The 23,906-nt window shown below is 44.0% G+C and overlaps 1 protein-coding gene across 1 annotated transcript in view; it reads right to left on the reverse strand.

Annotated features, from left to right (window-relative positions):
• Positions 1-5,092: 5,092 nt before the first annotated feature.
• The window catches only part of LOC133460934 (zinc finger protein 501-like), a 63,531-nt gene continuing 44,717 nt past the window's right edge, over positions 5,093-23,906 (reverse strand). The window contains exon 6 of the mRNA XM_061741649.1: positions 5,093-6,248. Within this exon, the coding sequence (XP_061597633.1) occupies positions 5,720-6,248 (529 nt within the window). The 3' untranslated portion in view covers positions 5,093-5,719. The remainder of the gene's footprint in view (positions 6,249-23,906) is intronic.

Genomic DNA, 23,906 nt, shown 5'->3' on the forward strand with positions numbered 1-23,906 from the left:
CGGGGAGCTGCAGGGGAGCGGCTACGCTCAGCTGCTACGGGCCGGTCCGCAGAGGATTCTATCGGACTATGGTCTAGTTGGCCGAACCGGACCTCTAACTGACTGAGCCTCGCCTCCAGCCCTGCAAATAAGCTACACTTTAAGCACTTACCGTCTTCACTAAAGGAGGCAGAGGAATAACTAAACATTTCACACACTGAGCAGGAAAGAGGTGAAGCGGTGGGAGCCGGAGAGGCCATGCTAAGATGCTAACGGAGGCTAACGGACAGAAAATGTATGGGTGATTGGTGACAGTGAAAGTTACGGAAGAGAAAATGAGCGAGTGTTGAAATAAAGACAGTAATGTACCAGATATAGTGCTATTTTACCAGAAAACAGTCTAAGTTTTAGATAAAAAGTCGGGAGAGATCTGAGCCTGCACGCCGTGCAGCAGCACAGACCGCAAACACCAGGAAGTGACGCGATGCGTGATGCAATACGTTACCCAATCAGCAAGCAAGCAACCATAAACACAAAAACATAAAACAAGCGCACCCTCCCTGTTACACACGTCAGTCACGTGCTGTCGTGTGTGCATTATCATTGGCCCCCGACCAGTTGCAGGTGTCGGCGCTGCTGTCCGGGACCGCCGCTCACTTCCCCGCTTTAACTTTCCCAAACTCGGCCTGTTTGCGCCGTGAGCTCATCCGCGCGGTTGTTACGCGACTCTTTTCAAAGCAAACCGGTTTAGTAAAGACGGGAGGGGATGTTTTCTCCTCGCACGGCTCTCCGGAGAGTTGAGGAGCCGCTCAGCGCGACACGCGTCCGCGCACAGCCGAGCCTTTAGGCTGATTTATGGTTCCGCGTTACACCAACGCAGAGCCTACGGCGTAAGCGCGCGTCGCCGTATACTCTACGCCGTAGTGTACGGCGTAGGTTCTGCGTCGATTTAACGCGGAACCATAATTCAGGCTTTTCTCTTCAATAGCTGAGAAACGTCACCTAGTGTTGCTTAAATGTGGCCACATGAAATCAATCACTATCATCAAAACAAAGTCAAACAAGACTATATGACGTCATATTTCTAACAATACGTGAAAGTGATGCAAAGTAAAGGAGGAGAGGATGAAACATTGCAGTCCCTGCACCTACAATTTAATATAAAGGTGCTCTAAGGGGCCCCTGCTGCTCAGAGCAGCTCATCCTGGTAAAACCAGGTGAAACCTGGTCATCCAGGTAAAACCTGGTAAAACCAGGGAAAACCAGGACCAGAAGATGTTCTTAGCAGATGTTCTTCAGACGGGGAGTCAGAGATGCAACGTGCACTTTCTGTTTTGAAATGACACTTTTTATGTTTGTGCCACTCACTGCTTAGTAACTGTTTAATAAATACAGTTTTGGTAAATTTGACTTATTCCCCCTTTTTACATGAAAGTTTAAAATGAGCATATATTAATGCAGTATGAACAAGAATGTTTTAATGTAGGCATATAGAATCATCATACTGCATTCAATGGGCCACCTCTGGGAGAATTTCCCTACAACAGAGCCTTAGAGCTCTTCTTTAAAAAGCCAAGGAAAATTAAGTGCTCTGAGCCTGGGTGCAAACTTTGTCGTTGAGTCTACACAGCCTCATCTAGCTGATGTTTACATGTTATTTATTTAATGTTATTGTTTTTATTTTTTACATTTTCAACTGGTTAGAGTTGAAGTTGAAGTAACATTTATTTATTGTTCAGGGATTGTTCTTCAAAAGTTCAGGGATAAAAGCCAATAAATAGGTTTTGAAAGTTACATTTGCTGTCAAGTGGTCATTTGTGTACGCCGTACATTTAGGCCGCCGCCGCCGCCACCCCCCCGGGAAGCATGCCCCCACTGCTGAAAAAATTCCTAGAGGAAACACTGTGTACATTCTTCTGTTATCTTTGATTTGCGATTTCAGTGCATGGCAGTGTCCGTAGTGTAGTGGTTATCACATTCTGCTAACACGCGAAAGGGCCCCTGTTCAAAACTGGGTAGAAACATGTATGACTTTGCAATAGCATTATTTGGACTTGGAAAACCACTCCAGTCCTCTACTTGGTGCTCAGGACAGGAAGGCCGACCAACTCTTTCTCATATTGGGTCTCACGCAGAAATGAATTTTGTTGCAGTTGTTGCAGACCAAACGCCAGTCATTCTCCATTAACCTACACTTTAAAATGTCCAACTTTATAACAAAAAAGAAATATATTAATTACCTGCCTTTAAAAAAAAAAAAGTTTTTCCTAGATTGTTTTCACACCCATGACATCTCTGTGGTGGATGATTTTTTTTATCGTACCACAACAGGACAACTTATATAAAGCCATACATTTATTTCTAATATGATTCATATGAAGATAACTTCAAAGTCAATGTGCAAAGACTCGAAGAAAAAGGAAGAGATAAAATATTTCTCGCAGAATGAGTCTTTCAGAGCAGCCAGGAGAAAACCTGCAGTATCCATCTTGCTGTCAAGACTTTTAGCAGAATGTTTTACAGGATTTTTTTTGTTATGCCCGCCGACTTTGCAGGTCAAAGCATGTCAGTTTCTGTAGTGTAGCGGTTATCACGTTAGCATAACATGTGAAACGTCCCGTGAGACTTTACAGTGTTATTATTTGGACATGGAAAACCACTCCAGTCCTCTTCTTGGTGCTCAGGACAGGAAGGTCGACCATCTCTTTCTTGCATTGGGTCTCATGCAGAAATTAATTTTGTTGCAGTTCCACAACTGTCAAAAAGAAAGTAATTCACCTACTCTTTAAAATGTCCAACTTTACAGGAAAAAAAGAAACATTAACTGCCTTCTATAAAAAGAGGAGAAAATTGTTTGTTTTGGTGAAGTAATGTTAAAGTTTTTAGCTCAAGTCTGTTTTTTGTTGGGGTCGCTTTAAGAGACTCAGGGACTAATTACAGGGAGTGTCATGTGACTAGAAGCCCGGATATCCGGTGGAAAGCAAGAGAGCTGAAGAAAACCGGTCACCTTTGTTTAATCCAGCAACATCTGCTTACGTTTTATGCCTTTGATAGCGTTGTGGGTATGTATCGATTTGTTTTGTTATAATTTACAATTGTAGAGAATTATTTTTGACATTTTTGAAGTTTAATGTTAAACGGCTCTGATACTGGCCACGTGGGCGTAGTAGGAAATCTGCAGAAAATGTATGACATGAAGGATATTATTTAATATACAACATTTGAAGTTAAGAAAATGATAATAAATACATACATCCTGTCACAGTTAAAAAAAGTGATAAAAGAAAACATGTGGATTAATTCATGTTGAAGTTTAAGCTGGTACATGTTGTGGTTATTTTGTATTTTAAAAGCAACTCTTTATTGATTTATATTTTTTGCATTCCTGTTCTAGTTTTACCTTTCCTCACCACATCAATAAACCTGTGGATAAAGAGTCAAATGTCTTCAGAGTCGTGATGTCAGGAAGGAGTTTATCTGGCTGTCTAATTATGCGCAGCAAGTGTAATGGAGGCAGCACATTGTTTTTTCTCAAGGTTTTTTTTCACACATATGACATTCAATTCAATTCAATTCAATTTTATTTGTATAGCGTCTAATACAACAGATGTTGTCTCTAGACGCTTTCCAGAGATCCAGAACATGAACATAAACATAATCTCTGTGCTGGATGATATTTTATTCTACCACAACAGGATAACTTATATAAAGCCATATATTTATTTCTAATATCATTGATGTTGTGCCACAGGGGAGGTGCTGGTTCAGTTATCAAAGAGTCATTAATGTCGAAGGACAATCATTAATAATTAATAAAGTAGATTATCAAATTGAATTATCAAAATGGGGCACCACCTGATGTAATCAGGAAAAGGATAACTAAACTGCAAAAATTTGTCTCAAGGTAGATTATTCTTCAGAATAATAGTGAAGGGAGGAGTTTGAACAAAGGCCTTGCAACAACAGTTGTGACAAATAAGCATAAAATAAGTACGAACAACTTCTCTCATTCAAATAAATCAGAATTTATTTACACAAGTGTCAAGAAGATGGTAAAACAACACTTCGGATAAATTCTGATGGCTAAACTACCCAAAAACAACAACTAACTAAACATGTACACAAAACTTCAGATTACCTGAAGGGGGTGGGGGTGGTAGTAGGAGCAGAATTAGGGGAGAAAACAATAAGATAAACAAACACACTCAACTAATGAGCACAGTTGTGACAGGATCACCAGTCCGGCTCACAACGTAAAACTAACTTTTAAAATGTGTTTCTAAGTTTCTCTGCCCAGACACAGAACAGCCTCTTACGTGAATCTTTGTAAATGAAGAGAAAGTGGTTTGATCCGGCTGGTCAGTGTTTCTTGATGAAACAAAGGGTAGTTACACTCAGCAGGGGATCCTGATAAAGAGCGTCTCTCTCTCTCTCTCTCCTGGTCCATATGAGGACCAGTGTGGATGAGGGGAATACATGGGCACAGCAGCTGGGCCTCCTTCAGCTCCAGGTCGGTCCAAAGGCGTTCACGTCGAGGCATGCAGGGTCCCTGGTTCAGCTCCTCTTTGGGCTCAGAAAACTTGCGGCCACTCGCTGCGAAACGGACAGAGCAGAGGAGAAGAGAGCTTTTCCTTTTATAGCTGGCCCAGGAAGTCAAGGCCCCCCCTGTGGCCTGGGGTCTGTGTCCAATCAGGGGCTCTTCCTTATCACTGCAGGGCCTTAGATGCAAATTCTGGTTGAGCTTTGCGTCCATGGGGTTTCCTTTGTTCCAAACCATGCGGTCAGGTATCATAAACTCGAGGCTGGTCTCAGCCTGAGGCCCCAGAACTGGGCCTCAAAGCTGACCCAAGGCCTCAACTGTTCATATAATCACACAATCCATAGTTCATATGGGACTGTGGCCCAACAAATATTTCTCATATCTTTTCTCATCATTTGTATTGTGCTGGCCGATCGAGACGGCTGACTTCCTCATTCTGCGCTGGGTGAGGGGATGGTGGGGTGGACTGGACTTGTGGGTGTATATGTACGTGGAAATGTGTGTATCTGTCTATTATATATGTACCTTTTATGCTTTAATGCATCTAGAAATATTTGTGTGAGAATACCCGTAATGAATAAGATTGTACACAGTAAATAATGTACGCTTTTATGTATAGATGAATACAGGGACTCATGGTAAATAGTGTTTATATAGAGGGACATGTAACTGCAAATGGCAATAATCACCCAGGTATCCGCAAATTTATACTCATCTATACCACAATATGTTTACACCGTGTAAAATTATTAATATTAATTTGTGTAACTTCGCAATACATCAAGATTTTTGACATCTGACGTCTATGTGAAAACATGGTATTGAGTTCAAGGGGTAGGAGAAGTTTTTTTTACTTCTTCTTACTTCTTTTTGAACATGTCAAAACTGCTGCTGCTTCAAAAAAAAAACTTGCATTCATTGTTGAAGTATGTTCGAGCATGTCTGTTACTTACACTAACATGTTCAAAACAAAGACATTTGAATTGAATTATTTTACTTCATTTTCTAAATCTGGTTATAACTGAACAGCTCTTACAGCTGTAAGAATCTACTGCTTTTTTTAAAAACTATTCAAAATCTTTCCCACAATCGAACCACCAGAATTATTTCTTCCAAACTAAATTAACTAAACTAAATTAGTGCCTTTTAACTGAAGCCTCAAAATAAATGATATTGGGACTGATCACAAATGTACACTTTTTATCCAGTGTGAATATGTTGATGTCTCTTTAGAGAACCTTGTTGGGCAAAAGCCGCTCCACACTGATCACATCTGTAAGGCTTGTCTCCAGTGTGAATACGTTGGTGATTTTTTAGATGATATTGTCGGGCAAAAGCCGCACCACACTGATCACAGCTGTAAGGCTTGTTTCCAGTGTGAATACGTTGGTGAGTCGTTAGCGTACCTTGCTTGGCAAAAGCCGCTCCACACTGATCACACCTGTAAGGCTTGTTTCCAGTGTGAATACGTTGATGTCTCGTTAGAGTACCTGGCTCGGCAAAAGCCGCTCCACACTGATCACACCTGTAGGGCTTGTCTCCAGTGTGAATACGTTGATGTCTCGTCAAATGACATTGCTCGGTAAAAGCCTTTCCACAATGATCGCATCTGTAAGGCTTGTCTCCAGTGTGAATCCGTCGGTGTTTCGTTAGATCACCTTGCTGGGTAAAAGCCTTTCCACACTGATCGCATTTGTAAGGCTTGTCTCCAGTGTGAATACGTTGGTGTCTCGTCAAATGACCTTGCTGGGCAAAAGCCGCCCCACACTGATCACAGCTGTAAGGCTTGTCTCCAGTGCGAATACGTTGGTGAGTCGTTAGGTGATGTTTCTGGACAAAAGCCACTCCACACTGATCACACCTGTAAGGCTTGTTTCCAGTGTGAATACGTTGGTGTCGCTTCAGATGATGTTGTCGGGTAAAAGCCGCACCACACTGATCACAGCTGTATGGTTTATCACCAGTGTGAGTTTTCTCATGGATCTTCAGGTTTGATGAAGTAGTGAAGACTTGCTCCCAATCATCACAGCAGTGTCTTTTGGGTCTTCCTTTATGATTCTGTAATAGAGAAGATGACTTACTTTTTGGCTGCATTATCAAAAACCTTTTCAGTTTCAAGTATGGAGCTAGAACAGTGTCATTATTCACAAATGCAAAGGACAAAATTCACACGTGTGGAGGATAAGATATACAAGTGTATTTTTGATGCACACACAAATATAACCTGATTTACAAACGTTTTTTTTGTCTGTGAGCTGCGCTGGATTTGCATGTGACTTTTGAGACTCCCCTGACGTGACTCGATTCACAAATGCGTTTTTTTTAACACGGAAGGATCTGCAACCAATCAGATATCTTCCTTCGTTTCAGCCAATTATAACAGCGCACCCCACGTGGGGAACGATTTACTCTTAAACCAATCAGATTAAAGGGGCGGATACACCTGCTGTTTGAGCTGCGTTGTGCCGTTGGGCTTAGAAAAGTGATTCAACAGTTCGAGTTGATGAAATGAAGATAATCTCCTTGGTCATAGTGTAAATGAAAGCGGGAACACGGAACACTGTTGAGATGGCAGCGGTGTGTGAGACCTGTTTACCCGCCCTGTCAAAATTAAGGGACAGCATCGTGAGCCTGAAAGCTGACCTAAACGAGAAGGACAAAATCCTTATGGATTTCTCCACCGTCGCAACGACGCAGTCGAAGTTTATCGCTCACCTGAGATTATCCGGTACCGGTGATCGGAGCATGACGGCCATGGAAAATACCACCCTGCCATGGACCGGATCTCCCACCCCCGGATCTCCAGCAGCAGCACCCGCTGGGCTCCGCTGGCTCCAGCAGGGAGCCAAGCCGAAATCCTCGGCACCCTCCACCTCCTGTCTCCGTCCCGCGGAGTGGCAGTACACCGTCAGGGAGGAAGGAGCGGCGGCTCCGGAGCCGGTGAGCTCGACGCCGCTCAGGGCGGAGAAATCCTGGGCCGTGGTGACCAGAGGCACCAGACGTCCATCTCCCCCTGCCCCGCCACCTGATCTCCCACTGGGGACCAGGTTCGACGTCCTCAGCATGCAGTATTTCCCGCCGATGGGAGCGCGTCCCGGCTCTCCGCAGGGACCGGTCCATCCAGCGGGTCGTGGCTCTCGCCAGCCCAGGAACCGGGATCTGCAGGCCCAGCCTGGCTCGGCCTCTCCGTCTCGGCCAGGAGCAACCGCGGGCCGGCGTCACCAACCCCGGGTCCCCTCCCGCCAGAGGCGCAGCTCCAGGCGGCCCTCGGAGCAGCGCACCCCACCTGTACTGGTCCCCGGAACCGCGGAGCAGCGAACACCACCCGTGCCGGTCCCCGGGACCGCGCACCCCACCTGTCCTGGTCGTCGGGACCTCGATGGTCCGCCATGTGAGGGTGCAGGGCGGCCGGACCTTCTGCCACCCCAGAGCCCGGGTGAAAGATGTGGGGTCCGCCGCCCTGCGCCTGTGTGATCAGCACAGCTCGGCCTCCACGCTGGTCCTGGAGGCCGGAATCAACGACCTGAGACATCGGCAGTCGGAGGTCCTGAAGCAGGAATTCAGGGTCATGGTGGACCGCCTGCTGGACACGGGGAAGCGGCTGGTCATTTCCGGGCCGCTTCCCCCGCCGCGCTACGGGGACGTCACCACCAGTCGCCTCCGCCAGCTGCACCGGTGGTTGAAGGGATACTGCCTGGACCAAGGTATCCCATATGTGGACAATTTTATGGCTTTTTTAAACAGACCCCACCTTTTTAAACATGACGGCCTCCACCCAAACCAGGTGGGGTCACGGCTTTTATCAGTAAACATTGACCTGACAGTACAGTCCTGCACCACCACCTCATGACTCACTGCTAACACACAGACACATAGGAGCACATCTCACTCACCCCCACCCACCACATACACCAACACCACACACACCTGTACAGCACCACCACCACCCCTGTCACCAGAATCTCTGGACACCCACATTATCAAAACACTCATCTCAAGCAGAAAAACAAAGCACAGGAATGTTTTTAGATCGAGCTATGTTTTTAATGTTCCATTAAAGCACCATGATGAGCGCGCGCTCGGCACAGACATCAAGATGGCTGTGCTGAACGTGCGCTCTCTATTAAACAAATCCTTTATTATAAATGACCTGATTTTAGACAGGAAACTGGACTGTATTCTCCTTACAGAGACATGGCTTGGCACAGATGCACCTGTTGTTCTCACTGAGGCCTCCCCGCCAGATTTTAACTTTCTATTTTCTACCAGGGGGGGCAAGAGAGGGGGCGGAACTGCATCAATAACAAAAACAACTATGTCATCCAATGCAGTTCCTTTTAACAGCTACACATCATTTGAATATCATGCTTTTGTTTTTAGCAACCCCCCAATTCTCTGCATAACGGTCTACAGACCCCCCCAGTATTCCACCTGTTTTATCAGCCAATTCTCTGAACTTTTATCAATTATTCACACCTCCTACAACAGGATCTTAATAACTGGTGATTTTAATCTGCACTTAGACAACATCTCAGACCCAGTATCCAGAGAATTTTTAAACCTTTTAAACTGTCTAGATTTTAAGCAACATGTCACACAGCCGACCCACAGCAGAGGGCGCACCCTGGACCTGGTCATAACCTACGGCCTGTCCCTGGGTGCGTGCTCTGTTGTGGACCTGGCTGTGTCTGACCATTTTTGCGTGTTTTTTAACATCACCAGTTTTAACCAGCGGGAGGCCCCGGTGAGAACGGTGAGGAAACGTAACCTAACTCCTGAAGTGGCTGCAAATTTTATCCAGATTTTACAGAACACTCCTGCAGAAATTTTACCAGCTCCCTGTGATTTTATCGTTGACAATTTTAACAAAATACTCAAAACAACGCTGGACTCAGTGGCTCCGATTTTAACTAAAAGAATTAGCATAAAACCTACACCCCCATGGAGAACTGAGGAAATAAAGAAACTAAAAAGAAACTGCAGGAGTGCCGAAAGAAGATGGAGGAAATCAAAATTAACAGTTCATTATGACATTTTTTGCCAACACCTTAAGTACTACAATAACAGTATTAAAAAAGCAAGAACCGCCCATTTCAAAAACCTAATTCTAAATAACAAAAACAATTCCAAATTCCTTTTCTCCACAATAGATCTTCTAACAAATGGAAACCTGAACAGATCCCATAAGACAGCAACAGATGCCCTCTGTGAGGATTTTGCAGACCACTTCAGGGGTAAAATTGATGACATTAGATCCAGTCTTTTATCTCAACAGATTTTAACTCTTAACACACCTGGATCAATGCTTTTACCTGAGGAAACACTGGAGAGTTTTGCCTTGGTTGATGCGGGGACACTTTGTAGAGTTTTCTCCAAGGTAAAGCCCACAACCTGCCTTTTAGACCCCATTCCCACACCGTTTTTTAAAACACTCTATGGGTTCTTTGAGGAACAGCTTTTGTATTTGGTCAACTGTTCTCTTCAGACGGGTGCCTTCCCCGCCGCCTTTAAAACGGCGGTGGTGAAGCCCCTTCTGAAGAAGAGTGGGTTGGACCCCAATGTTTTAAATAACTACCGGCCTGTATCCAACTTACCGTTTTTAAGTAAAATTTTAGAAAAACTTGTTTTTAATCAAGTGAATGAATTTTTAAACTCAACACACATTTTAGAGGCTCATCAGTCCGGTTTTAGGATGAACCACATTACAGAGACAGCACTTTTAAAGATTTTAAATGACATCAGGTGCAATTTAGATAACCAAAAACTCACAGTCTTGGTTCTGCTGGATCTAACCGCCGCCTTCGATACAGTAGACCATCACATTTTATTAAACAGACTGAAGCACCTGGTCGGCCTCTCTGGTACTGTTCTTAAATGGTTCACGTCCTACCTCACTGATCGAAGTTTCTTCGTAAGTATGGATACATGTTCCTCAGGAACCTATAAGATAAAGTGTGGGGTTCCCCAAGGGTCAATTTTAGGTCCAACTCTTTTTAACCTGTACATGCTGCCCCTTGGGGACGTCATCAGGAGACACGGCATCAGCTTCCACAGCTACGCTGACGATACGCAACTGTACATCGCCGTGTCTCCTGATGACACTGGGCCAATTGATGCCCTTTTTAACTGTATTTTAGACATCAAGTCATGGATGGCAGCAAACTTCCTACAGCTCAACCAGGGCAAAACAGAGATTTTACTCATCGGTCCCGAAGGCCAGAGAGAGAAACTTTTACCAAAGTTACAGGATTTTAAACCCTCAAAATCAGTTAAAAATCTGGGCGTGATTTTTGACTCTGAGCTCACTTTTATTCCACATATTAAAAACATAACAAAGATCGGTTTTTACCATCTTAAGAACATAGCCAGAGTCCGCCCGTTTCTCTCTCAGGCCAGTACGGAGGTGCTAATGCATGCTTTTATCTCATGTCGTTTAGATTATTGTAACGCCCTGCTCTCTGGTCTTCCTAAAAAGAACATGTACAACCTACAATTATTACAGAATTCAGCCGCACGCGTGCTGACGAGGACCAGAGGGCGGGAGCACATTACACCTGTTTTAAAATCGCTGCATTGGCTCCCCGTGCGTTTCAGGATCGATTTTAAGGTTCTTTTACTAGTTTTTAAGTGTCTTAATGGTCTTGGGCCTTCTTATTTGTCTGCACTACTTTTACCCTATCGACCCTCACGGACCCTGAGGTCCTCCGGTGCTGGCCTTTTAACCATACCAAAAGTTAGAACCAGGACACACGGGGAGGCGGCATTCAGTTTTTATGGTCCCCGATTGTGGAACAGCCTCCCGGAACCTCAGGAGAACCTCAGGAGAACCTCAGGGCCGCAGAGACTGTTGATGTTTTTAAAAAGAGGCTCAAGACCCATCTCTTTAATCAGGCTTTTAACTGACTCATTTAACTCTTTTACATTTCTTATGCTCACCCTTATTTTTATTGAATCTTACTGCTCTGTTTTATATTTAGTTTATCCTTTCTTATCGTATTTTATTTTTGTTTAATCTCAATGTTTTATCTAAATATTTCAGTTGTTATTAATGGTCTATTTTATACATTTTACTGTTTTATTATTTTAGTTTTTAATGTCTTACTTTCTAGACATACTTTTAGGATTTTATGTTTGTATGTTTTATGTTTTTTATAAACTCCTTTAGTGTATTTTATCCTGTTTTCTTGTAGCTTTTATCTCCAGTGTTTCCTCATGGGGAGCCTCCATGCTGGGAGTGACTCTGGCCTGCAGGGGGTCGTCCTGGGGGTCGTTCTGGCCTGGATGGTTGTGGAGCTCTGCACCACGGCTTCACCGCTGTGGTGTGGACTCCTCTTTCCGTCCGGGCCGGGATGGTCTCTGTGGGCCCCCCCCCTTGTAGCTGCGGGCTATGAGACCTCCTGGCGTGGACGGCTCCCTGTTACCGTTTCGTCACCTGGATCCTCTGTGCCTAGCCATGTCTACACCATGTGTCTGCGTGCGTGTCTGTGTGTGTAATTTAGGAATTTAGGTGAATTGTAGTGTGCTTTTGTCTGCGGGGAGGGGGGGGGGGGGGGCATTAATAAGTTTTATGTTTATTTGTTTTTTCTTGTTTTTTTTTCTGTTAAGCACTTTGTGTTTCATTATTTGTAGGAAAAGTGCTATATAAATAAAGTTTGATTTGATTTGATTTGAATTATTTAAACAAGACCAAGAGATTTGGTTACTGTTAAGAGAGAGGTCAGCCGCCCATTTGGAAATCGGAAGAGAGACTATCTATTTTGGACATTAACCTGTCGAGTTTCAATAGTAATTTTGAGGTTTTTGGATTAAGTAACTACTATACTTAGTGGTAGGACTGGGCGATATGGCCTTTTATTAATATCTCAATATTTTTAGGCCATGTCACGATACACAATATATATCTTGATATTTTGTGTTAGCCTTGAATTAACACTTTGATGCAAACAATCACACCAGTATGATGATTCTATATGTCTACATTAAAACATTCTTGTTCATACTTCATTAATATATGCTCATTTTAAACTTTCATGCAAAAAGGGGGAAATCACAACTTAGTCAAACGCACGTGACTGACGTATGCAAGTAGGTGCGCTTATTTTATGTCTCTGAGAAGGAGAGACGAGACGAGAAAGAGTGAGAAAAGCCTGCAATTTAATGCCCTGCTAAAAGCAAATGCGTGACAATGTATACTCAAATATTCACGATAGTCATTTTGTACATTGCACAGAGTAGAAGCCGCGATACATCGAGTATATTCAATATATTGCCCAGCCCTACTTAGCGGGAAGTTGCAGATCCAGTTGGTTGCGTTTTTTTTTATTTTTTTATTATGGACTTAAAGGAGCTTGAGGCCGGATTGTGGCAGGATTTATGAAAAAAATCCGTATACATTTTAAGTTTTCTAGTAATAATGTCAGATGAAGCGTTCCAAACCCAAAAGAATGAGCCCTCTAGTGTATCTCTCCTTTGCCTTGAACAGGCTGTGTGCTGCAAAATGTGCTGCAATTCGGTCCCGAATTTCCCGCGCTGGGCTGCGGATGTGACGTCACATGACGCTGCATGTGCGTTCTCCCCGTTCTCCCGTGCCGGCTTCACTGTTGGCTGCAGTACCCCCAACGGCCGTCGTGGTGAAGGGTGGCGCTAGAGAGTCTCATTTCTTAAAAGGAGCCTCAAGCTCCTTTAAGTTGTTGGTATTCTAAAAATGTGTTAGTGCTAATTAATATTGAACAGTGAGTGTGTTAAATGGTACAAAATGTCCACTTATGATTATATGTTGTAGATACTTTATTCCTTGGTCTCTCCATTGAGTAAAGTTGACCATCATTTTATCATTTTTCAGAATGTCTTGGTTGTTCCAGATGGGTGTGCGATCACATGGAAAAAATTAGACTTTGGCTATTTTAAAAGGAAGTCCCACATGGCTGTCAGAGATTAGCTAATATTAATGCTTTTAAAGCCTTTATGATGTTTTAATATTTTGACTGATAAATGGTAAATCTGCGATTTCCAAATCATTGCAAAACACTTCTGAATCCAGCCATTGACTATCTAGTAGGTGATTTTTGCACCATTTTAAGATATGCTGTAACTTATTAACTAAGAAATATTACTGGGCGTTGGGTAAGTCTAAGCCTCCACAGTCTTTGGATTTTTGTAATGTCTTTAAGCTAATACGTGGTGTTTTATTTTTCCACAGGAATGTTGACACGTATGGATCCAGTGACTTAAACCAAGAAGGAGGGGGTTCTGATGGTACCCTTGAAAAAAGATATTTATTTTTGGTTGAAAGGTTAATTAAAGGTTAAACTTGGTTTTGTCCTTCTGTCAACAGATGTCACAACTGCCACTTCCTGATCTTCTCAGGGTTTGGAATGTCCTGATTCAATCACACCCTATCTCTTCCTCCCACTGTCCATAACGGTCAGTTTCTGTCAAGTTTCTCAATAAAAGCATCATGCAGAGGAGGAACTGTGGGAAACATTTGCTGTCACTGAGTCCTCACTGAGAGTCTTGTTTACTCTGCACTCCTACTTTGCTTCCCCCTTCTGCAGAAGCACGTTAAAGATCATTCCGGAAGTCTCTGGTGTCTATCTTCGTTACGAACTTGGTTTAAAGTTGATTTAGACCTAACATTGGTAAAACCATGATTTCGATGGTGACAATTCTCCCCATCAGTGAAATAGGAAGAGAGTTCCATCGGGTAAGATCATCCTCTATTCTTCTTAAGAGCTGAACATAATTTAGTTTTATTAACTCTAACAGTCATGGGGAGATGTTTATGCCTAGATATCCTGTTTCCTGATTGTAATTTAGTAGTGGCTGTATTTTGGAAATTACAGTTGATGCACAAAACTGGATTTGGACCAGCTGATGGAGTAGTGAGACAGAGATGAAAATCCATCTATAAGCGCAATTGTCTGTGATAGTTAAGTTTGTGAGTTCTGGAGGAAGATTAGTACATCCTCAGCATAAAGACTTATTTTGTGATCTAATGTTTTGCATTGTATGCCTTTAATATTTTGGTTTTGCCTAATAGCAGCTGCTAAGGGCTCAATAAATAGTGAGGGAGAAAGAGGACAACCCTTTCTGATACTTCTTTGCAAGTTAAAGCTTGTTGAAATTTGATCGTTTGTCCTTACACATGTCTTGGGAGAGCTATATAATATCTTTATCCAAATGATAAAAGATTTGCCAAATCCAAATTTGTGTAAAGTTGCCAATAGAAATTTCCAATTTACCCGATTGAATTTAAGCATTTAAGCAGGGAGAATGTCCGGCCATCTGTTCATGACCTCAAGCTAAAGCACACTTGGGTTCTGCAGCAGGACAATGATCCAAAACACACCAGCAAGTCCATCTCTGAATGGTTTAAGAAAAACAAAATGAAGACTTTGGAGTGGCCTAGTCAAAAGTCCCGACCTGAATCCGATTGAGATGCTGTGGCATGACCTTAAAAAGGCTGTTCATGATCAAAAACCCTCCAATGTGGCTGAATTACAACAATTCTGCAAAGATGAGTGGGCCAAAATTCCTCCACAGCTGGAAAAGACTCATTGCCAGTTATCGCAAACGCTTGATTGCAGTTGTTGCTGCTAAGAATGGCCCAACCAGTTATTACGTTTAGGGGGCAATCACTTTTTCACCCAGGGCCATTTAGGTTTGGATTTTTCTTTCCCCTTAATAATAAAAACCTTTAAAAACTGCATTTTGTGTTTACTTGTGTTATCTTCGTCTAATATTTAAATTTGTTTGATGATCTGAAACATTTAAGTGCGACAAACATGCAACAAAAACTAATTTTTTTTGCAAATAAAAATAAAAAATCAGGAAGGAGGCAAACAATTTTTCATACACATTTACCGTATTTTCGCGACCATTCGGCGCACCGTGTGGAAAGGCGCACCCTCATTTTTGTGTGTCATTTTTAGATTTAAAACATACATATGGCGCACCGACCCAAAAGGCGCAGTCTACAGAGCAGAGCTGCACACACGCGTGCCGCAAAACACGCTGGCCGGAAAACACACACACCCGCTGCAGAACGCACACACAAGCGCTTATTTAAAAAATAGAGCGGGAGCAAAACCTCTGTTTCTGCATTAAAGAGCTCCGCTAATTCAGCTGCGCCAGTCCGAATTTCCTCGGTGTCAGTCACTTTCTGCACAACAGTAAATAAACTTTTCATACCCCGTTGTGCGGATCCTCCACCGCGCAGAGCCCGTCTCTCCCCAGCGGGGTGGAGCAGCGCGCGTCACAGCGGCTTTAACCGGGAATGTGACCTGTTCGGACCGGCTGGGACCGAAGCCACCCACCTGTATGGGAGCAGGGGCTCCCGGGGAAAGACCAGCGGCATTTCGGCCGGATCTGCCCCGGGTATGGTGCGCCCTGGCCCGGCAAACCCGCGGCGGGAGCCTGGCGGCTCCTGAGCGCATCCTCTGCATCTTGGTTACCGGGGATCAAACCGACAGATTTGCCTGAAAATCTCCTAGGGTGAAGTTGATCCGACCTGGGACAGACCCCTGAAATCCCTGCTCCTAAAGCGGCCGGGAACCAGGTCATCGGACCCCGCTTGGGGAACCAGGAAGTCGGCTGCAGCAGCGCCCATCACCGCGCTGCTCCAGCCGCTGCTTTAACCGGGGAACGTGGACGGTTCCGACCAGCCGGGACCGGAGGAGCCCGCCTGCACTGTTGTAGGGGCTCCCGGGGAAAGAGCACCGGAATTTCAGCCGGATCTGCCCCGGGGAACCGGCGATCGGACCCGCAAACCCACGGCAGGTGCTTCCTCGGTTCCCGACATGCAAAACACACGCGCGCTGCAGAACAAGTGTGCTTATTTAAATAGAGCGGAAGCAAAACTTAGTTTGATTGTATTTTATTTCACTTTACACATCAAGCAAATCCTTAAACGTTTTCATCATCTGTTTCGCATTAATCAGCTCAGTGGAGTCTCATTCACGTCGCAACTCACGGGGGCTTCACCCGCCCCCTTCTCTTTTTACCATTCACATGGTGGCCGGCCTTACATTACCGTAATTCAGGTAATAGACACGGCGCACCGTTTCTTAAGGCGCCCGGCACATTTGAAAAAAAAAAAAAAAAAAAAAGTTGCGCCTTATGGTCGCGAAAATACGGTACGTACATATACGTATGTATACACATACGTACATCAATACCACACACACACACACACACACACACACACACACACACACACAAAGTTTCTTTGCCCAGAAAAAAAACGATCTCTTTCGGGGATGGCTTTGCAAGCAATGAATTTGTCCATGGCATACAATGGTTTCCTCCTGGTTTGGCAAACAGCTGGGTGATTAGGCTCAGTCAGTAGTCCTTGTAGGGAGTGTCTCGCTCTCTGTCTTGCTCTCCTCGTCTCTGTTACACCTTTTTTACCAAACAGGTTCCAGGGCTGGTTCTGGGCCAGTGCTGAGTTTGGAACCGGGCTTTCTGTTTCCACTGACAAAGAACTGGCTTCGGGCCAGAAAAAAACAGTTGCTGCAGAACCGCTGAGGGGGCGGAGTTTTAAGACCAACGGCAATAGCAAGACGGTGACATTTTCCAATAAGAGACGAATTGATACGGATCAGTATTTTTGGCAGCCATTTTAGATTTAGTCTTAGTCTTTTGGACGAAAATGCTTATTAGTTTTAGTCATATTTTAGTCATTTCTATATGTGATAGTTTTAGTCTAGTTTTAGTCGACGGAATCTCAAAAAAGGTTTTACCGTATTTTCGCGACCATATGGCGCACTGTGTGGAAAGGCGCACCCTCAGTTTTGTGTGTCATTTTTGGTTTTAAAACACACATACGGCGCACCGACCCAAAAGGCGCCGTCTACGGAGACACACTGCACACACACGCGTTGCAAAACACACACGCGCTAAAAATACAGCAGAAGCAAAACTTAGTTTGATATTTTATTTCACTTTTCACATCAATCAAACCCTTCAAAAGGTTCATATTCTGTTTCTGCATTAAAGAATTTAAAAAAACCACCGGGTTGCTGCACAAACCTGTCTCAGCCACTGATCATCTCCTCATCCATCCAGCCCTTTTCATTTCACTCTGGCTGGAAAAGTCTCTTTAGGGAACGCTTTTCTTTTAAAAATCCCGACCGCAGCGGTCCCGGGTCCCGCTCCCCGTTTGCTCCCTCGCGCTGGACCGGGTCCCGGGTCCCGGTCCCGGTCCGCCCCCCCCCCCCCCCCGCGCTGGACCGGGTCCCGGGTCCCGGGTCCCGGTCCGCCCCCCCCCCCCCGCGCTGGTCCCGCGGCGGTCCCGGGTCCCGCGTCCCGGGACCCTCGCGCTGGACCCGCTCACACACACGCGCTGTCGGGGAGCCGGTACCGGGGTTTGTATCCGACAGGAGCTCCGTTAATTCATCTGCGCCAGTCCGAATTTCCAGACCTGTCTCAGCTTCTTGATCATCATCATCCCTTCATCCAGCCCCCTCTTTTCATTCACCCTTAATATGACTCCGGCTGGAAACGTCTTATGCAAAGTTTTTCTTTTAAAAATCACCATAAGTTTCTGTCCATCAGCTGCGCCAGTCCAGCACCACATAGGCTACATGAGAATCTGTGTGTCGCGCCGCGAATACACACACGCGCATGTCGGGATCCGGTACCGGGTTTGTAACCGACAGATTTGGCTGCAAATCTCGGAGAGTGAAGCTGATCTGACCTGAGACAGATCCCAGAAATCTCTGCTCTTATCGGACCCGCTTGGGGAACCAGGAAGTCGGCTGCAGCAGCGCGCATCACCGCGCTGCTGCAGCCGCTGCTTTAACCGGGGAAAACACACGCGCGCTGCAGAACACTCACACACAAGTGTGCTTATTTAAATAGAGCGGAGCAAAACTTAGTTTGATTGTATTTTATTTCACTTTACACATCAAGCAAATCCTTAAAAGTCTTCATCATCTGTTTCGCATTAAACAGCTCAGTGGATGGTCTCATTCAGCTTCACCCGCCCCCTTCTCTTTTTACCTTCTCATGGTGGCCGACCTGACATTACCGTAATTCAGGTAATAGACACGGCGCACCGTTTCTTAAGGCGCCCGGCACATTTAAAAAAAAAAAAAAAAAAAAAAGTTGCGCCTTATGGTCGCGAAAATACGGTAGTCCAGTTTTAATCAGCTTTAGTTAAAAGAAAAGATAAAAAGTATTTTCTCCAATATTTATTAGAGATGCACCGATCAGGATTTTGAGGGACAATCACCAATCACCGATCTCGAAAAACATCAGTATCGGCCGATCCCGATTTTGCCGATCACTGATCACAGCATGAAATCCATAAATTTGTCAATATTGTTTTCTCATGTACACGACACTGACATTGTATTATTAGGTATAAACATTTGGAGATTAGGTGTAAACTCGGCTTATATTAGTAGCTTCAGCTTTCCTGTGGTACTAATTATGTACAACATGTGCACCAACACAGACAACAGCAGACATGTCACTCTCTAAAAGTTGATACAAGTTGCAAACTATAAACCTTACTTTCCCTGTGGAAAGAGGAATTCAATCTTAAAATGAAAATGAATTATGAATTATTAAGCTTTGTGAAAGCTTTAGTGGTAGCATTCACCGCGTGTTAGGAAACTCTTGTGAGTGAAGCAAAACTCTTCACACTACAGCTCCACATGTCACTGGTGAAGCGACTGACACGATTGTCGTCCTACATGAGGCTTAGGACTGTAAATAGTCTGGTAAAACTCCGACAGGATTTCATCAGTGAAATATTTACGACACGGCAGCGTGCACAGCGCGGACCACGGATCTAAGCTGCAAACGTGTTTAAACCCGATCTCTTCTACAATTGAAAGTGGCTGATGAGCAAATCATATGAATTCATTATCTTATGATGTAGTTCTTTATTTTTCTTCCTGTCGTTTATAAGTCTCTGTTACAGGTGTTACAGCTGAGTTAGGGCCGTTGCTGCGCGCTCCTTTTTTTCCTCTCTGCCTAAGCAGCAGCCAACTTTGAAAACTCAATATACTCCATGTGAATAGAATAGTAGACTTTATTGATCTCCCAGAGGAGAAATTCAGTCGTGCAGCAGCCAAAACACACACACGCTTTATACAAAAGATTTAAAATAGAAATAACCATAAATAGTTAAATAATAAAAAAGAGCAATATAAAAAGTAGAAAAAGACTATGTACAAGAGAGAAAACAAAGTAGTAAACACCAAATAAACTATAATATAATAATATTTACAAAATATTTACAAAAATACGTGAGGTATTAGTAGTTATTGCACTTTTAAAGACACAGGTTTATTGCACACGGGTGGCTACAGTTTCTTGTTATAGAGTCTGATGGCTGTGGGGATGAAGGACCTGCGGTAGCGTTCCTTCTTGCAGCGGGTGGAGCAGTCTTTGGCTGAAGGAGCTGCTGATGCTCCCACAGTGTCATGTAGGGGGTGAGAGGGGTTGTCCATGATGGATGTTGCGTGTGGCCATGACTCTCTCTCCCAACACACAGCATTCTCAATAATCTAATTAATCTTGTCTCCTCCCATCTCAGAATACCACACCTGGACTGGCATACCTGAACTGATTCCCATCAGCCTATAAAGCTCCTCTCTGCTCAGTGTGCCAGGAGACACAGACCAAGCAACACCAAACTGGATGCTCTTTTGTTAGCTTTTGTTTAATTTTGATCCTTAGTTTATTTTGGGCCTGGAGATGGCCGGTAGTCTTTATTTTAGGTCGTTTGCTCATTTGTTTATAGTTAGTTGGGTTTTGAGTTAGGGAGGGGGGATCCAGCTTCGACGTCCCTTTAAAGGGGCGGGCTGTGCCCCCCCCATCCTCCTTAGTTCAGCCGGCATCTCCAGGTCCCTTTTTTCCTTAGTGAGTATTATGATTTCCGCTCAGTGTATTTATTTTGTGGAGGTTTGCTTAAATAAAAGCTGTTAAACTTGTGCTCTTTTGTTGGTGTCCTTCCTGATGTTGTGGTTTCCATTTTCGAGCCATATTCCAATGTTATTTGTGTGGAGACCGCAACAATGGAGTTCAGCTTGACCAGCATCCTCCTCTCACCCACCAAGAATAAAAACATACTTTGGCAATTGTATTTATTTATTAAAATTGTGCAAAGACATGCCCAAAAATGGATGAGTAACATGCACTCAACTTGACCTTGTCTGCCAGTGCAATTAAGTTGCAAAACAAAATGTTGTAAAAAAAATAACCATACAACCCCAGTGCATGTTAACTTGTGCAAACATTCTAAAACAAAGTAATAAAATAATAAAAATCCCAAAAAATGTTTAACTACATGAATTAGAGAGGGGGTCTTACTACCCCTTGTGCAGTCTCACAACAAAAACAAATATCCCAGTAACAGCAAAATTAGCCTACCGACCTCGATACAGTTTGAGGAAAGTGCTTAGCTCTAAAATTACTCTTGCTCTATTCCGGCGGCCACGACTGAGGTCACCTGTAATGCTTAACACTCTCTCAGTAAATGCTTGAGATGCTGGCATGGCCAGAAGATCCAAGGCAATAGATTTTAGGATTGGATAAACAGAATCTCCTTGTGCAGCCCAAAATTCAAAGGCAGTCTCTTGGTTTATGGGCTATGACAGTTCCTCCTTGAATTTCCTCATTTCCTCCTTGACACACGACTTTGGAAGGCTAGACCTGGATGGCCGGCTTGCTTTTGACAAGAATTTGAATCTGGGCCACTTTCTAGTCTGTGGTCTCTCTTTGGACTCTTCTTCTTCCTCCTCCTCTGGCTCCTCATCTTCAGCCTCCTCCTCCCGTACTACTGGTGGCAGCGATTGAGCAATGTAATCTTCTGCTTTTCCCAGAAGCGCCTCAAATTGCTCGTCATCGTTTTCAAGGAGCGCTTCAGGTGCAACTGTTGGGTCGAGGAAGCATGCAGCAGCAGTGAGGGGTGAAAACTTAGAGTCAGTGTGATCTAGAAAGCAGCTGAACCGCTTGTCCATGTTTGCCTTCATCTTCTCTGCCAGGGAAGCTAAGTCCTTGAAGCTAGAACCCTGGGCATGGGGGAACTCAGACAGGTGACCCTGCAGGTCCAGAAGGGCAGGCCCCACAAGGGATAGGGACTGTGTGTCGCTCTGGAGCATCTGGGTATGCTCAGCGAAAGGGAGGAGTAAATCTCTTAGAGCAGTCAGCCTCTGCCACTCACTTGGTAGTAGATAGTCCCAGCTCATCCCATCCCGACCTGAACTACCGAGTCCTTGATTTGGAGAAGCCGTGACATCATCAGATATGTGCTGGACCATCTAGTAGGGCAGTCTTTGACCACAGTTAGATGACACAGCTGCAGCAGTCGCTCAGTTGCCACCGATGACTTGCGGAAGAGCTTGACAAGCACTCTAACTATGCTCAGCAGTTGGTTGACACTCAAATCTTTCTGGATCATATTCACCACAAGTTGCAGTGTGTGAACAACACAGGGGGTCCTATCTACGGCTCCAAACCTAGACAGATAAGACAAAAACACAGATAGAAAAAAAAGACAATTAATTTTAAACACCATGCAAAATAAATAATTACTGAAAGTTACTATAACCTAGCATAGGTTATAGTACATTGATAGGACTGACAGACTGAAAATGTAAATTAACAGCTGAACTGAAATAATTACCACCTCAGAGTCTTCAGTTTCACTGGTGTCGATGGATTCATCCTCGGAGCTGGTGGGGTCATCCGGTTCATTAGCTTTGAATGCTGCAATCACGTTGCTTCCGTTATCAGTTATGACTGTCAGAATTTTGTGATGTGGTATTCCCCAGTCCTCTATGCATCGATCAACACAGGTTTTTATACACTCTGCAGTGTGAGGGTGGGCGATCTGGTCAAGTCTCAACAATTTGTTGTGCTTTGTTTTCCACATTGCAAAAAAGCATGCACTAATTGCCAGAAATGAGGCTGTAAGTCCTTTTTTGGTCCATATGTCCAGCACAATTGTTATTTTGCGTGCTGTTCTTTTGGGTATGGTCAGCTTCTTATCAAAGGTCTCCATCATGAGGATGAAATCTTCATCCTCAACTGTGCAAGCAGGGAGACCAGTACGTCCAATCCAAAGAGCGATCGCCTGTTCTTTGGCACGTTGTTCCAGCGAGTCTGGCTTATGTTTGGATTGTGCGGCGAAGGCTGCTAGGATAGATGACTGTGCCCTGTCGCTCTTAGGAGCACCAGGTTTCTCTTTAGGAGTTCTGGTCTCCAGGATCTGGATGAGGAAAAAACAAAGAGGGGGATAAAATTACTCTCTCTGTATACAAAGTGCACCTCCTATAGAGGTCTACAAATGTAGGTATATAAACACACAACGTACATACATATTACGAACATCATCATGTGTTTCAACGCATCATTCCTGACAAAAATACTAAAAATATGGAATGGCCTTAACTATCAAACAAGCAAAACAAAAATATGTTTTAATAGCTTATTAACCACATGACTGACACATACTATGTACTTAAGCCTTCTGAGATTTATTTCTGAGCAATAGCAAAAATTATAATGCATTTGTACTGTTGAGATTGTTTTTTTTGTGTACGTTTTCCCATCCAACTTTATTGTAAGCGCACCACAAACGGCATAGGTCATGGTCGCAGCTTTTAGCCCAGAACGGTATATTCTGTTTTAGCCTAAAGCTAGCAGACTCTACATATGATAAAGCTGTACATATAACTCGACCAATTTAACATATCAATGTGGTGATGGAAAATGAACGCACAGAGAGGACCACACTGTCACTGGATGTAAACATGGTTAAACATGCTGCTAACGTTACAAAAAGAGCTAAGTGTGCTGTTCATTTAGACACGTGGGGAACAGCAACACGTCTCAAATGCTATATTTTTGTCTACGTTTCAGACAGTCACTAAAACATGGGTAAATATGACTTATTACACTTGCAGCCCGACCAGAACCCCGTCATGTACTACACAGACTGCGGTTAAGCTAGCTGTCATTCGTACTCGCGTGGTGAAATCAGCCACTCGGCTACCAGTAACACACACAAGCTACTAAATTGATGTCAGCACAACTAAATTAATTTAAGTCTGGGTTAGCAGTGCAACCAAGCTAATTTTAGACTGAAGTCAGCAATTGATAATATGAAATTGATAACAAGTCGATTGTGGAGTAACACTGTATGTATATGAAATGTTAACAGGACTTGGTCTAACTTACCTTTGAAAAAATATCCGTGTGGCGAGTCTTCAGGTGCCACTTGAGGTTGGTGGTGTTCTTTCCCCTGAGTTTGTGTCCACATTTATTGCCGTCTCCCTCCACGATACATTCAGTCTTTCTTTCTGCTTGGTTATATTTAAAATATTTCCATAAATCATTGCGTCGTTTCCAACCACCGGGCCCCGTGCCGCTG

This window comes from Cololabis saira, chromosome 15 (assembly GCF_033807715.1).
Source record: "Cololabis saira isolate AMF1-May2022 chromosome 15, fColSai1.1, whole genome shotgun sequence".
NCBI lineage: Eukaryota > Metazoa > Chordata > Actinopteri > Beloniformes > Belonidae > Cololabis > Cololabis saira.